This window comes from Ostrea edulis, chromosome 8, assembly GCF_947568905.1.
Source record: "Ostrea edulis chromosome 8, xbOstEdul1.1, whole genome shotgun sequence".
NCBI classification, from domain to species: Eukaryota; Metazoa; Mollusca; class Bivalvia; order Ostreida; family Ostreidae; genus Ostrea; species Ostrea edulis.
In genome coordinates this window covers 21,294,614-21,308,531 of record NC_079171.1, presented here as the reverse complement: position 1 = coordinate 21,308,531, position 13,918 = coordinate 21,294,614, and the positions used below count along the sequence as shown (strand labels likewise).

Genomic DNA, 13,918 nt, shown 5'->3' with positions numbered 1-13,918 from the left:
CATTAAGGTGTGATAATAAATAAGGGATTCAGCCCCAAAAAGCATTTTTTATCACTGGCTGTAAAATGACTAAGTCCAAATTGTAAAAGGTTTGAGGCATAAAATGTTCATTATCCACCCTACATATTTTTTAATTACATATTCTTTCTCGTCTCAATGAGACAACGAAAATGATGTAAAGCACACTGTTGTAGGTTGAGTATAAAAGACATGAAGCCCCTGAAGGGATTAATTTCTACTCGACAAAAAGTCTAAGTCCAATTCCTAAAGTTTTCAGTCAATAACCTTTTTATTTTTTGAGCCACTAAAATTCTGATTACATATTCTTTCGTGTCTCGTCGAGACGAACAATTTAATGTATAGATATCTGGGTTTTGGATTGGGAAACCTGGAGTTGGCCTTTTCTATGGCAGAATCTGCCATGGAAAAAAAACAGGTTGAAGCAGGTTTCCGACACATATTGAGAGCTGGAACTTTTGTTTTTAAAGCTATAAATTTTATATTGATATCATTTTTCTCGTCTTCTCACGTATAATAAAATGATATAAAGAACTTTAACATACCTTGATAAATAAAAAAATTCAATTTTTCAGTGGGGTTAATCTACCCCTCTCAATAAAAAGATGAATAGAAATAGCTATTTGATCTAAAAAAAATATTTCGTACTGTTTTCCATGATATAAAAGAGGACATGTGCTTTAGAATAAAGGTTTACCACTGGATTACCTGGCACGTGCCTGCATGAGGTGGATTTACCTGGAATACCCAATGGCGCGTGCCTCAGAATAAACAACGCTACCTGTAAATTACCTGGCACGTGCTAAGATCGTCCCGCTCGTGCCTCAATGAGGAAACACTTTTTACAGTATCATTAATATACCAATTCAACCGAATATAGAATTAAATTTTTGTTAATAATACAAATACACCTACAATACGAAAAACGCAGCAGACCACTGAGAGATCAGCGCTCCCCTCGACGGCCGAATTTCATAGCTTCTTTATGGAGGAGTGGCCATTATTGGTTTTTATTCAATTATTTTTCTTGATTTCTCAGGAAGTAGTTCAGAAAAAAATAAAGGCAATTAGAAAAGCGATATTCAGTTAATGGTTTGTTCATTTGACATTGTCTATAAACGGGTGTTCATTTTCCATTTAACTATAGTATTGAAATATTGATTTAAGAAAATACAATTTAAATGTATATATCACTTAAACTCTAGATCGTAGTAATCAGTTAGACACATTTATTTTTAATATCCACAAAAGTCATTTAAACTCCCTACGGTGAAATGTCAGTGAATATAAGTGTATATGTCTTGACAACTTCCGACTAGTTCCATGATCCTACTAGTTTAAAGATGGTAGAAGTACAGTTGCATACCGTTAACAAGCGCAATGAAACACACCATTTCAAGATTTTCACCGACGAAAGTTCGGTAACAGTAATGAATAAGGTATACTCATTTTGTATCCATTTTGTGACTTTCTTTATTGAAAGGAACAGTTCTCCAAGGTGTAACATGCAATTAGTACATAATTCAATTTCTTGAAACAATGTCACTTTGCAACCGGATATAATATGAGATTGATCACTGTTCGTTATCTTCACCTTGCATATAAGAAATTTTATTTCGTATTCCGATCCCGATCGAGAGTTGTTGACTGGGAATGACATGTTAATTCAATATACATGTAACATCAAGCATTTTTATTTCACGTGAAATATATATATATATATATATATATATATATATATATATATTTACATACACAATGTTGTAGAGTTATTTTTTTGTAAATTTTCTATACCAATACAATGCATATCATAATCCAAATTGAATTATCCCCTTAAACAGTGGTAAATAGAGTACGGTCATAATAAGAAAGATGCTGGGATACAAACAGACAGACAAAGTGGCATGACTCCAAAATTTACAGGTGCCTTCCTCTTATTGTAAAGTATTTCTGTACAAAATTTGAAAACTGTACAATAAAAACTGTTTGAGTTATCGTGTCACAAAGAAAGTGTTCATAATAACAAAGATGATAACATACATACAGACAGACAGACAAAGTGACATGACCCCAAAATTTATAGGCGTCTTCCTCTTATTGTAAATTATTTCTGTACAAAATTTGAAAACTGTACGATAAAAACTGAGTTATCGTGTCACAAAGAACGTGTTGACGGACAGACGGACGGACAATGTGATTACTATAGGGCTTTCCGCATTTCATGCGGGGCCCTAATTAGATCCAAACTGTATAAATAGTATGAGTAAAATCTGCTGTCGTAAAAGTAAGTCACCTTGTTCTACCTCATCTCATAATTTCCGCCATATATCAGATTTTTATCTCTCTGAAAGTACAGTTAAACAACTCCGAGTGGCAAACCTTTCGCAGACCGATTCGGCGCATGATGATATGGTTCGAAACGCTATCGAAATCGCTTTAATGCCCGTTGGAAATATTCCCAAAGATGGTAGTTGTCTTTTTCATTCCATTGCGCAATATCTAAGTCAATATCTTCAAATTGATCTTAATCAACAAGACATTCGAGAGGTAGTAGTTAATTGGTTAATACAAAATCCAAGTACACCATCTGGCGACAGCTTTTCAATTTTTGTACATAATCTAGACAGGAATACTTACTTAGATGGCTTATTAGGAACTGAGTGGGGCGACCACATCTGTATCACAGCTGTTGCAAATGCGTTCAATATTGCTGTAGGTGATATCTCCAGTACATTTACAACAAAACATCAATTCTTCATAACAATGCACTGTTGGTGGCACGTGTTTTACGCGCGAAGTTTCTACGTACGTGTATCTACGTCTAGTTTCTGCATGCATATAAACTACTGATATACATATATGATTTATCAATGGTTTCGGTAGTTTAGGAGTTTATATTTATTTTGTTATGAATCGTCGAATATGTTTCGAAATATCAGTGCTTCCGATAGTGTGAAATTCTTTTGCTGTTACTAATATCTTCATTCAATTTCCCTGCAACCCTGTTGTTGCACTATTCCCTGTCTTTAAAATTATTTTCTTTGTTTCAGATTACTTCAAAGGTTTTAATTGAATTACAGGTTTTAGAGTGGTGAATGATGTTGGTATTTAAGCAACACTACGAAAACAATATATTGTAATCATATACATATATCTCTATATACATGGTTTGTTATTGAATATTTTGATATTATAATTTAAAGGCTGTAGTTTTTACTTTATTGATTGAATAAGATTTTGGGACCAAACATCAAGTTAGCATAACAGAAAAAACTATGTATGCTTTAGACACTTTCGGCTCGATTGATACTTCACATATAGCTTCATTATAAGGGGAGAAAATCTCGATTGATTTTAGGGTCAGGAGGTTTAAGGTCACTAGGGAACTCCATGGGAAAAACAACATTGTTAGGGGAAGCCCCACCTTACGATATTCACTTGTTTCAACAGTATACCTGGTAGAATAAGATTTAAAATAAATGAAAGAAACTCGTGTGTAACGCGAGAGATGCAAAATGTTTGGTGTCTAATTTTACCCATATAATCCGAGTATGCGCGTTATATGTGTATCCTTTTGGTCGCCGTTACCATTTCCGCATTTCATATTCATGTATTTATTTGCAAGTTTGTTGTTGCGTGTTTTTGTTTTGTTTTGTTTTGTTTAACTTTTTTCAGGTTTTGGGCAACCGCCAGAGATATTCAACTGTATACAACCAAAAGCGTCGTGGCTTTTTAATATAGGAGGAGGGTTATCATGGGCCTCGTGAGATTTTTTGGCCAAATATTGATGTTAGAAGTCCGCCATGCATATACTTTTCGTTATTTTCCAGGGCCTGAGCCCAATAATTGGAATTTTGGCATTTTTTCATTTACTTTGAACTTGTTACGCCATATGCTATTGAGAAAGTTGCTGTAGATCATTGTTATTGCATATCATTATCATCACTCTGTATCTTTGTCATTGTGCAAGTACCCAATTAAATCCCGCCTCATTAAAACGTAAGAATTACTATGTCAAACGTTATATTCACTTCAATGTTGTGTATAGTCACTTATTCAAAATGTTGATATTATTGTTCCATGAATCGTTGGATTTATATAAAAAGTCATGACCAGTGGCGGATTTAGAGAGGGGCGCAGCCGCCCTACCCCCTAAAATTTTCAAATTTAAGGCAAATCGCGGTATCTTGTTTCGGAAAATGAACTAAACGATAAAAGAATCGATAATTTTTTCCACTCCCGGAGAAATAAATTACAAAATCTTTTGATTTCTTGAATCAATTTATTGGGAGAACTTAATTTTTCCCAAAAAACTCTCAAAATTTTATTAATTTCACCTTTAAAAAATGATAGAAAAAGTACACATTGGACTCCCACCAGGGCTTCGCCCTGGACCGTCTGCATCATAAAGTGGCGCCCCCCGTAACCGCAATTCCTGGATCCGCCCCATATGACAAAAACTGTCAGTGTTCGTGATTTATTGTGTCTGCATAACTGATTAATGTTTTTATTGGCTAACTGTAAATATGAATAGAAACAAACAAAATTTTGCACGACTTGCTGTACTTAATAAATTTCTTTAAAAGGCAGATTCTGACTTAGAATATGTAAAGCATGATAAATATTGTGTTACAACAATTTTATCGGAAATAGTTCTTAAAAGTTAACGCAGAGCGGAAAACAATTGTAAACTAAGATAAAGTTTCCGAGAGTGGAAAACACACCGAAACTTGTCAAAACTTATGTATTATAATACTATATTTAATTACAGTTCTCTTCATGCAATGTAGTGAATTCGGACAATAAAGTACTTAGTTGTACTTTATAATGCAGTTAAGCATGCCAGCGTGAAGTGTTGCTGTTCACACCATCGTTTTTTTCTTTTCAAAAATGATATTTATCTCTTTACATTATACTTTCATTTTTGTCGGATATTCCCAGCCGACATACTATATTTGTTGAGATTCAGACGCGCATTGTTCACAAATGCATCACATTTATGAAGAAATTGCTTTCATTACAAATTACAACGATATCAAAGTCAAAAACTTTGGTAATGTAGCTATAATTAAACACTACACTGATCCTAAGGATGCTACAATAGTTGTAAATGATGCAAATTGTTCATTTCGGACATTTTAAGTCTAGCTAAGATATATACACATGGCAGTTAACATTTTCCTTCCAATATGAAATGAAAATTCGATGTAAGACTAACGGAAATTTCTCATAACAAAACCAAATTCTCGATGCACAATCACTGCTGCATTGATATAAGCTAAATAATTAGGTCCTACAGTTATTCACATAGATACACATTACTATATCATAGTAATCATATCCTTATAGGTGGACGTATTGTGGCAGTTCGTTACAAAAGTAAACGGACATATTGTGCATGTGGATATATAATGACAGTTTGGTCTCAAATTGGGCGGACAGATTGTGCAGGCGGACATATAGTGACAGTTTGGACAGAAATTGGGTGGACATTTAGTGCAGACGGACATATAAGGACAGTTTGGTCCAAAATTGGGCGGACATATTGTGCAGGCGGACATATTGTGCAGGCGAACATATAGGGACTCAACATTTAACATTTCTACATTAACATTTAAATTTATATTATTGAATGAATGACGCATTGCGTAATTACAAATACACAGTTACAGGAATATAATTTCTATAATAATACAAGAGGTACTGTGACCAATGCTCACTAAGAATACCCCCCGCTCACCCCAATTTCCCAAAAGGGTGTTGTTAATAGGTATAAATTACCTCTTTCCTGGGTGTAAATATATGGTATGCCTTTGTAGAAAAAAATGGAAGATGTAGTCCGAACACAAATCAATGGTATAAACCTAAAATTTTGACCTTGAGATCAAAGGTCAAGGTCATAAAAAGGTCATGAATGTACATGACACATAGTCTCATGGTGATACACCCATGTCTTATGGTATGACCATGTCAAAACCCTATAATCAATTTGACCGTGAGGTCAAAGTTCAAGGTCATATAGAGATCATGAAGGTACCCGACACATCGTTTCATGGTGATACACTCATGTGTCAAATATGGTATGCCTATGTCAAAGAACAAAGAAGTTATGGCCCGGACACCAATCTATTGTAAAAAACCTTTAATTTTGACTTTAAGGTCAAGGGTGAAGGTCATATAGGGGTCATGAAGGTACTCGACACATCGTCTCATGGTGATCCACCTGTGTGCCAAATATGGTATGCCTATGTCAAAGAACAAAGCAATTATGGCCCGGACACGAATCTGCACAGACAGACAGACGGACAGACAGGGTGATTCCTATATATATACCATAATGCATTTTTAGATAGGGAAGTGGGTCAAAACTTGCATGTCGCTTGTCGCATCAGGAATGTTTATTTTAATCGCGTTTTCGTAAAGTACTTAGATAACTAAACAGGAAGAAAATCTCTCTTCAAAACATTTAGAATCCAAACGTCATTTATATTATTTTTGATATATGCGATCAATAACGATATTTATTCCAAAATAAACTAATGATTCTGGGTAAATTTACAGTTTTCATTAATGGAGGCATTTTTAAAATCAGCGATCTATACATGGATGTAAGTTTCTATATGAACTGTCCTGTGCACGTTTGTATGTAAACAGGTTTACTTACCACTCGTTAGATGCCATGAATAATATTCTTAAAAGTATTTAAAGCAAGGAGAGAAACGCATTTGTACTTACCATAACAATATCCTACTTTGATTATTAGAAAGATGCTACTCCATAGCGTTAAAGCCATTGCTAACAGCATGAAATAACATTCGAAGTAGGGAAGGCACGTGGGACACCGTACATCTGATTGATTGGATATTGTTTTAAGTCTCTCTCGAGGTATGTGGAGTGGCTCAACTCACAGAGTAAACAAGGAAGGATGTACTTGTCAAGAAATATTATGATGGCGGTCTAAAAATAATGAAACTATTATGATTTCTAATTTCAATGAAATTGTTTTGGGTAAACACAAGTGCATGTTTCAAAGTCTAGTCAACCATCACTGTAACTTCACCTCATGTCGGAGAAACTAGGTTGTACGACATTACAAAGACACTAAGGGGCTAGCCCTAACATGGAGACGATCTCCATTGTGAACCGCAGATACGAGGACCCAGGGAAGGGCCTTATTCCCTCACAGCCAATAACCGATGTCAGACGGTGATATAGAGACCAGCAGTCCGCCTTGCGGAGGCAAATCAGCAACAACACCGCCACGGATGCCTTGGTGCGTTACGACACACAATCAGGATCAGGATTGTGAAGGACCATGGTGATAACCAGCCGACTCTGGGAACCTCCCCAACACAGGACATGCGGGTTTAAATAAACTCATAAATGACTTGAAATGGTCTTACATATAATGTGTATATGTATGTGTGTCTATATATTGAGTTTGTTTATATACATTAATCCTGCTTTTATTATGAATTTTTAGCACTTCTCAAATAAATGATAGTATTATTTATCTTTTAGTAAGGGGGAGTGTAGGAGGAATGAATTTATATGCATATTGTTTATGTTTTTAATTGATATATTTACCTGTTTTTGACGCTGTACTACCTTCGTTTAGCTGCTTATTTACACGTTAGTCTTATTTGATTGATTGGCTATTGTTTAAGGTCCCTCGCGATAATTTCTCACTCATATGGAGACGTCACCATTGCTGGTGATGGGCTGCAAAATTTAGGCCAATGCTCGGCGCAGGGAGCAGGGAGGGATCTTTATCGTTATACACCTGCTGTGACACGGGACCACGGTTTTTGCGGTCTCATCCGAAGGACTGCCCCATTTAGTCGCTTCTTACGACAAACAAGGGGTACTGAGGACATATTCTAACCCAGATCACCACGGGATTAGTCTTATCTGACAGTTCCTACATATGCCCATGTGTTCAATCATCAAAACAATCTTTTAGCTTTCGTAGCCTTGATTCTCATAGGATACTTATCCGGAGGTTCATAATTTAACCTCTATGGGTTGTGCTAAAATACGGGTAAAATTCATACCCTCAGTATTCTCTTCAATATATTCAAATTATGATTTTCTATTGTCCCAATTTAATATAAAATATCCTGATTTTCGTTAGTAAATGGGGGACTTAGAAAGCATTAACTTGCCGTAAGTATCTCACTTTAGATTCAGGTTTAATACTATTACTAGTATTTACCAGGTTGCAACCCATCTTTCTCTGATGGCTCCTGCTAAATTATTTTAGACCCCAAAACCTAAAAGTACGAATTAAGGTAAATAAATATATCAAATTTAAATAGGGGGTTTAATTTTTCTTAGGCCTTTCCACCCGTCTAAGTTAGGTAAGATAACTTGTCCCTACCTTGGATTGGGGGTTAGTTTATTGATATCAGTATAGAGTTTATAGTCAGAGGCAGGGTTTTTCGTTATAATGTTGTATCTTTAGTAAATATCTATTTATTTTCCTCTTCCTTGTGCGTTGTTAAATAAACGTCGTTGTCTGTTGAACTGTGTTGTTATTACAGCTGACTCAAGGTGTGAAAACATACTCAAAATAAGACCAAACAGAATTCAAATCCAACAGAACCTGGACAATAATCAAAATTAAGGTGCGGGTGGTCAATTTTATCGAACAAGTGTCAAAACGGCCAAACCCTCCAATCACAATAAGAGGCGCCGTTAGTTACCGAGTATTTTAATCCTAATGCAATTTGAACAACAATATATCAGCCAGGGACAATTGTGGCATAATTTTGTTTTTAGAAATGCAGAAGCTCATTGAGAAGGGCTGCGTGACAGAAGCCAGCGATAAACCTCTTTTAGTAAATCCTTTGACTCTTTGACAGTAATGTTCGACGCTTTGAATAAACCTAGATTGGTCTTGGATTGCAGACATACATGTATCAACGTTCATGTTTATAATTTTGTATTCAGAATGGAAGACGTCAAGGTCGTCAGAGAAATGTTCAAACAGAGTAATTTTTTCTTTAGTTTGATTCAAAATCAGCATACCATCACATTGAAGTTTCTGGTGCTGAATGGAAAATGAATGGCAAAACAAGATATTTCGTTTTTAACGTTCTACCTTTTGGCATTTCTTCTGCAGGATTTATATTTACATACTTATGAGGAGCGTAGTTCAATATTGGAGATCGTTGGGAATCAACATTTTAATGTATTTGGACGACGGTCTAGGAGGGGCATCTGAAATATATCAATCTTTTTCTTTTATCCAGTTGGTTAAAACGATCTTTTAGAATTGGGTTTCATTATTGCAGAGTCAAAATGTGTCTGGGTGCCTCAAAGTAATATCATATGACTTAGGGTTCGTTTGGAACACAGAACAGGGTGTCTTGAAAGCTACAGCAAATAGGATTGACAAGGTTTTTAAACGTATCAACGAGGTTCTGTTACAGGTTCAGCAGGGGTGCACATATTTTCATGTCAAAAGTATAGCAAGTATAGTCTGTCAAATCATTTCAATGGAATCCGCTATAGGAAATGTGGTGCGGTTTCACACGTGATTCCTTTACCAAGATATTATGGATAGAATTAGATGGAATTTTATTATTATTCTTTTTTTTTTTTACATTTCCATGCCCTACAAGAGATATATTTTGGGGTTAAAAACGTAATAAGTTTAAAGTGTCAAGTTATCAGAAAAGGCCAACATGCGTCAGATTTAAATTTGTTTAGTGATGCCTCAGATTCATGTTTTGGTGCATTTGGAAATAATTCGGAAATACCAGAACGTTTGGGTAGGTGGGCTAGTGAAGAATCTAATCAAAGCTCAACGTGGAGGGAATTAGAAACGGTCAATAGGAGTTTGAATACATAGGACGAAGCATTCAATGGCAACAAATGACCTGGCATACAGACAGCAAGAATGTTAGTAGAATTCTAGAAGTGGGTTGCAAAAAAAAACTATTTACAAAACAATTGCATTGGGAATAGAAAAAAGTGCGAAAGCAAACATATTCAGTTGAATACGGTCTTGATTCCTAGAAAGAGCAATATAAAAGCAGATTTTTAAGTAGATGTTTTGATAGCGACGTCGCGATTGGAGCGTCAAAATCATAGTTTTTAACGAAATAGACAAAATTTGGGGGAAACTCATGTGCCAGATTTGCAACAAATTACAACGCAAAATGTTCCCAATTCAAGTATATGTGTTCTAGGAGGTGATGTCCTAACACAACATGCATAGATGCGTTTAAACATTTTGGGGGCAAAGAAAATAATTGGCTGGTTCTACCTTCAATATTGATTAGCAAAACAATCAATACATTGTAGAATGATAAGGCTAGGTGTACATTGGTTTTTCCACAATGGGAATCGGCACCATTCTGGCCGGCCTTGAGGAAAGGCCATGATTGGAAAAGTTGTCTGAGAGGGGTGAAAAACGTAAATTCTAGTATCACAGAAATGGGTAGAGGACAGAACGGAATAATCGGGGGAAGTACATTATTCGATATGGTTACAATTCGTATAGAATGTTAGAGATCAATATTTCATTTGAATCTTTTTGTTCCAGAGAGAACAAACGATCAGAGAAAAACTTTCATCAGCCGGACTGGATTTTGATAGAGTTGACAATGCAGAATTGGCATCCAAAGTGAGTGATTATCTACTAAAGTCAAGACGTATTAACACTAGCAACAAGTATTTTTTCGTCTTTCAAACGATGGTGCAATTTCGTCAATTCAAGAGGGAAATAACCTATTCCAGCGAATTCGTTACATGTCGCATTATACATAACACACCATTTTAATTCAGATGTTCTTACCACGCTGTTGCAAGTGCTATTTACTCGATAACAGGGCGCATTCTATTTTTAGGATGTGTAGATCCCATAGATTATACTTTTTTTAAACATTTGTTAGAATCTTCGAAACGAAACAACAAATCTAAAACAGTGAAAACAGTTGTTTCAACTGGTGATCTAATTCTGCTGTGTTTATGCACCCCTCCCCCAATTTTTCAAAATCTTATGCGGATATCTGTCGTTTATCAAAATACAATTTGATGAATGAAAAATTCTCGAAGAGACCTTAACTAATGAACTTCTTCGAAACAAATCAAAATAAACAATCCCTTGGATACAATACAAATGAAAAGTTTTACAACACATATGGACATTAGAGAATGCAAATGAAAAAATATATTAAAAGAAATATTATGCATGAAATGTCGTTGATATATCTAAATATCGACTTAAAGGCCTCTCATTTAGAAGTTTTTGAATAAATTCTGCTTTATTAGAATATAAAAAAGCGTCAGCTAACAAAGGAGCGCAGTTCGTGGCCAAAGGAATTCAAACAGACTGTTGGAAGACTAGATCACCAAAGCCTACGAAGATACCGTCAATGAGGAACTCCAGCACCTTTTCAATATCAACTACAGAGTATTTGTACGTAGAATCAGAGTGGTGTTTAGCAAGGTAAAAATATGAATGACTGATCACGAGATATGAATATTTTCCTTTTTCCATTTGTGTTGAAGAACCAACTAACTATGGTGTGAAAAAAGTGTCGTCTTTAATTGATCATGAGATATGGTCGTGTAAAGTGTTGAAAAGTCACATGTTTTGATGTTGTTGATTTGAGACAAAAAAATTGGGGGGAAAAATTGGACTTCAAATGAACTTGAAATGATTTCAAATCCACATTTGATTTATACCTCTTTTATACGTTTAGAGTTTCTCTTTCACAGTTGTTAATATTTTCGTGTGGATCAATGATAGCTTAGTAGAACATTTACTGGATACAGCAATGTACATGTATATTTGTTTATATTCAAAACTTTTCATTAAACAAACCTTACACCGTTATAGCAAACAAGAAGGTGACGTACACAAAAAAGAGCCACTATTATCTTGTTAAAAAGACAAAATTACAAACTTTACAAACATTGGAAACAAAAAGATGTTCATCCTCAGAGAGGAAACCACATTTACATAATTAGCAAGCTCAATAAATCTAGATGATATAGGCAAGATTTCTCCATTACAAACAAATTAGACAATCAGAATTACATGTATATGGGAGGAGGAAAGGAGGTGGCGTTTAAATTGAGCAAAACCTCGTGCGTCACCGGATTTTCATTATTTGGAATTCGATCCCGATCTGAGTTGAACCCGATCATAATACAACAAATAATGAAATTGGAATTTATAAATTATCATGGAATTACAGTGTAAAAGCTTGCATATAAAACATTTTATGAGACATAAAATTTTATTTATCTTCAAAACTTTTCATTAAACAAAGCTTACACCCTTATAGCAAAGTTGAATGCCTTTTTCGAAGCGTGTTCTTGTTGTTTGAACCATTGTAGGAAAACAAGAAAACTTCAGCTGAGTGATTGTGCCATTTATTGTCCAGATAAATGACAAGGAGTGAACAAAAGCACATATAATATAGAATTACCTATAATAATGTAAATTAATAACTGGATAAGGTCAAATGATGAATAATTTAAACTTAGATATGTTACATTGCAAATTGGTGTTTATCCCAGCTATTGTTATAAAATTATTACAAAGTTTGTGTAACAAGAAGGTGGTGTACACAAAAAGGCCACAAGGCATGTTAAATGCTTGCATGATGCATGCAGCGCCATCCAAGGAAAAGGCATTTATTTGTATTACCTTGTACAAAAGGTTTTCCAAGAAAAGGAAATATTGGTGCAAATTATTTGCTTGCCTCTAGCAAGACTACACATACAATATGGTATAGAACTTAAAGTATATAAGCTTGTTATATGAATACAAATTAATGTATACAAACTACAATGTGTACCTCAATGACTGAAACAAAACATACACACAAGGACAAAATATGAGCTCCCTTAAGCTAACCTCATGTATACAGTTCCAAGAATATGTGAAATATTAAGGAGGAAAAAAATGCTGAGTTCATGACTAGGATACAGTTATATATATCTGCCAAATCAGCAGCCATATGTTGACCTCATGTACACCAGTTCTTTCAGATTTCCCCAGGTTATTGTAAACAACTTATTAGACCGGCCTTCATAGGATATTTTGCACTGAATGGCGAGTTTAACTTGCAAGTATTTTTGGCTGGATAGTTTGGAGTGGATGGGTAATTAACAGATTAAAGAAAAAATGCTTGGTTGGCAATTGTTTTTCATTTTGAAATTCACCTATCAACAACTCTTGCGAGACTGGTCACAACGACGTACGTTGTAGGTTGCTCGAATGACAAGACGTTGGCATTATAGTCCCGAGTATAAAGAGAATGAATGTCCATACTCTTTTAAAACGTATATCTTCAGAAAAACAAAACTGAAAATACATTCAACATGTTCAAGGGAATCCTTTATGATAAAACAAAAATATACAGTCGTTTGCCTAGTTCCGGATCACATTTTCATTAACGATTGTTAGCGGTACAATCCACGAAGATACTGTAGGTTTTAATCGTCTTGTGAGAAGATCAGAAGTTACTAAAATGAAAAATAACAAAAAAATATTTGGAAATCATGGTAAATATATCACCGACCTTTGCATTTTCCATAACCGTGTTCATGGGTCAGGTCCGAATCACACTGCCAGCTCCGAATCACGGGGATGTTTGAAACAACTGCAGGTTGATTCGAACTTTCACTGACCCGATCCGACTTTCAATCGGTCCAAAACTTTAAATCAGTACGTGTGTATGTTTATATTGCTTAATATATACCTAGTTTTGTAGAAATCAAATCAAATCAAACACTAGTTTAAATTAATATTTACATTATTGACGTTATATATATTGAACAATATTCAAAGCTTCACATTTAGGCATTGCCATAGCAAAAACTGCGGCATTCAAAATTCTCTAAATCAACATTAATAATTACCTTTCTCTGAGTGTTG

At 35.0% G+C, this 13,918-nt stretch overlaps 1 protein-coding gene across 2 annotated transcripts in view; it reads right to left on the bottom strand.

The window, feature by feature from the left end:
* LOC130046634 (cell death abnormality protein 1-like) overlaps positions 1–6,837 on the bottom strand; it is a 42,849-nt gene extending 36,012 nt beyond the window's left edge. For both annotated transcript variants that reach the window (XM_056147143.1, XM_056147144.1), the window contains exon 1: positions 6,754–6,837. In XM_056147143.1, the coding sequence (XP_056003118.1) occupies positions 6,754–6,823 (70 nt within the window). In that variant the 5' untranslated portion in view covers positions 6,824–6,837. The remainder of the gene's footprint in view (positions 1–6,753) is intronic.
* Between the last annotated feature and the right edge of the window lie 7,081 nt (positions 6,838–13,918).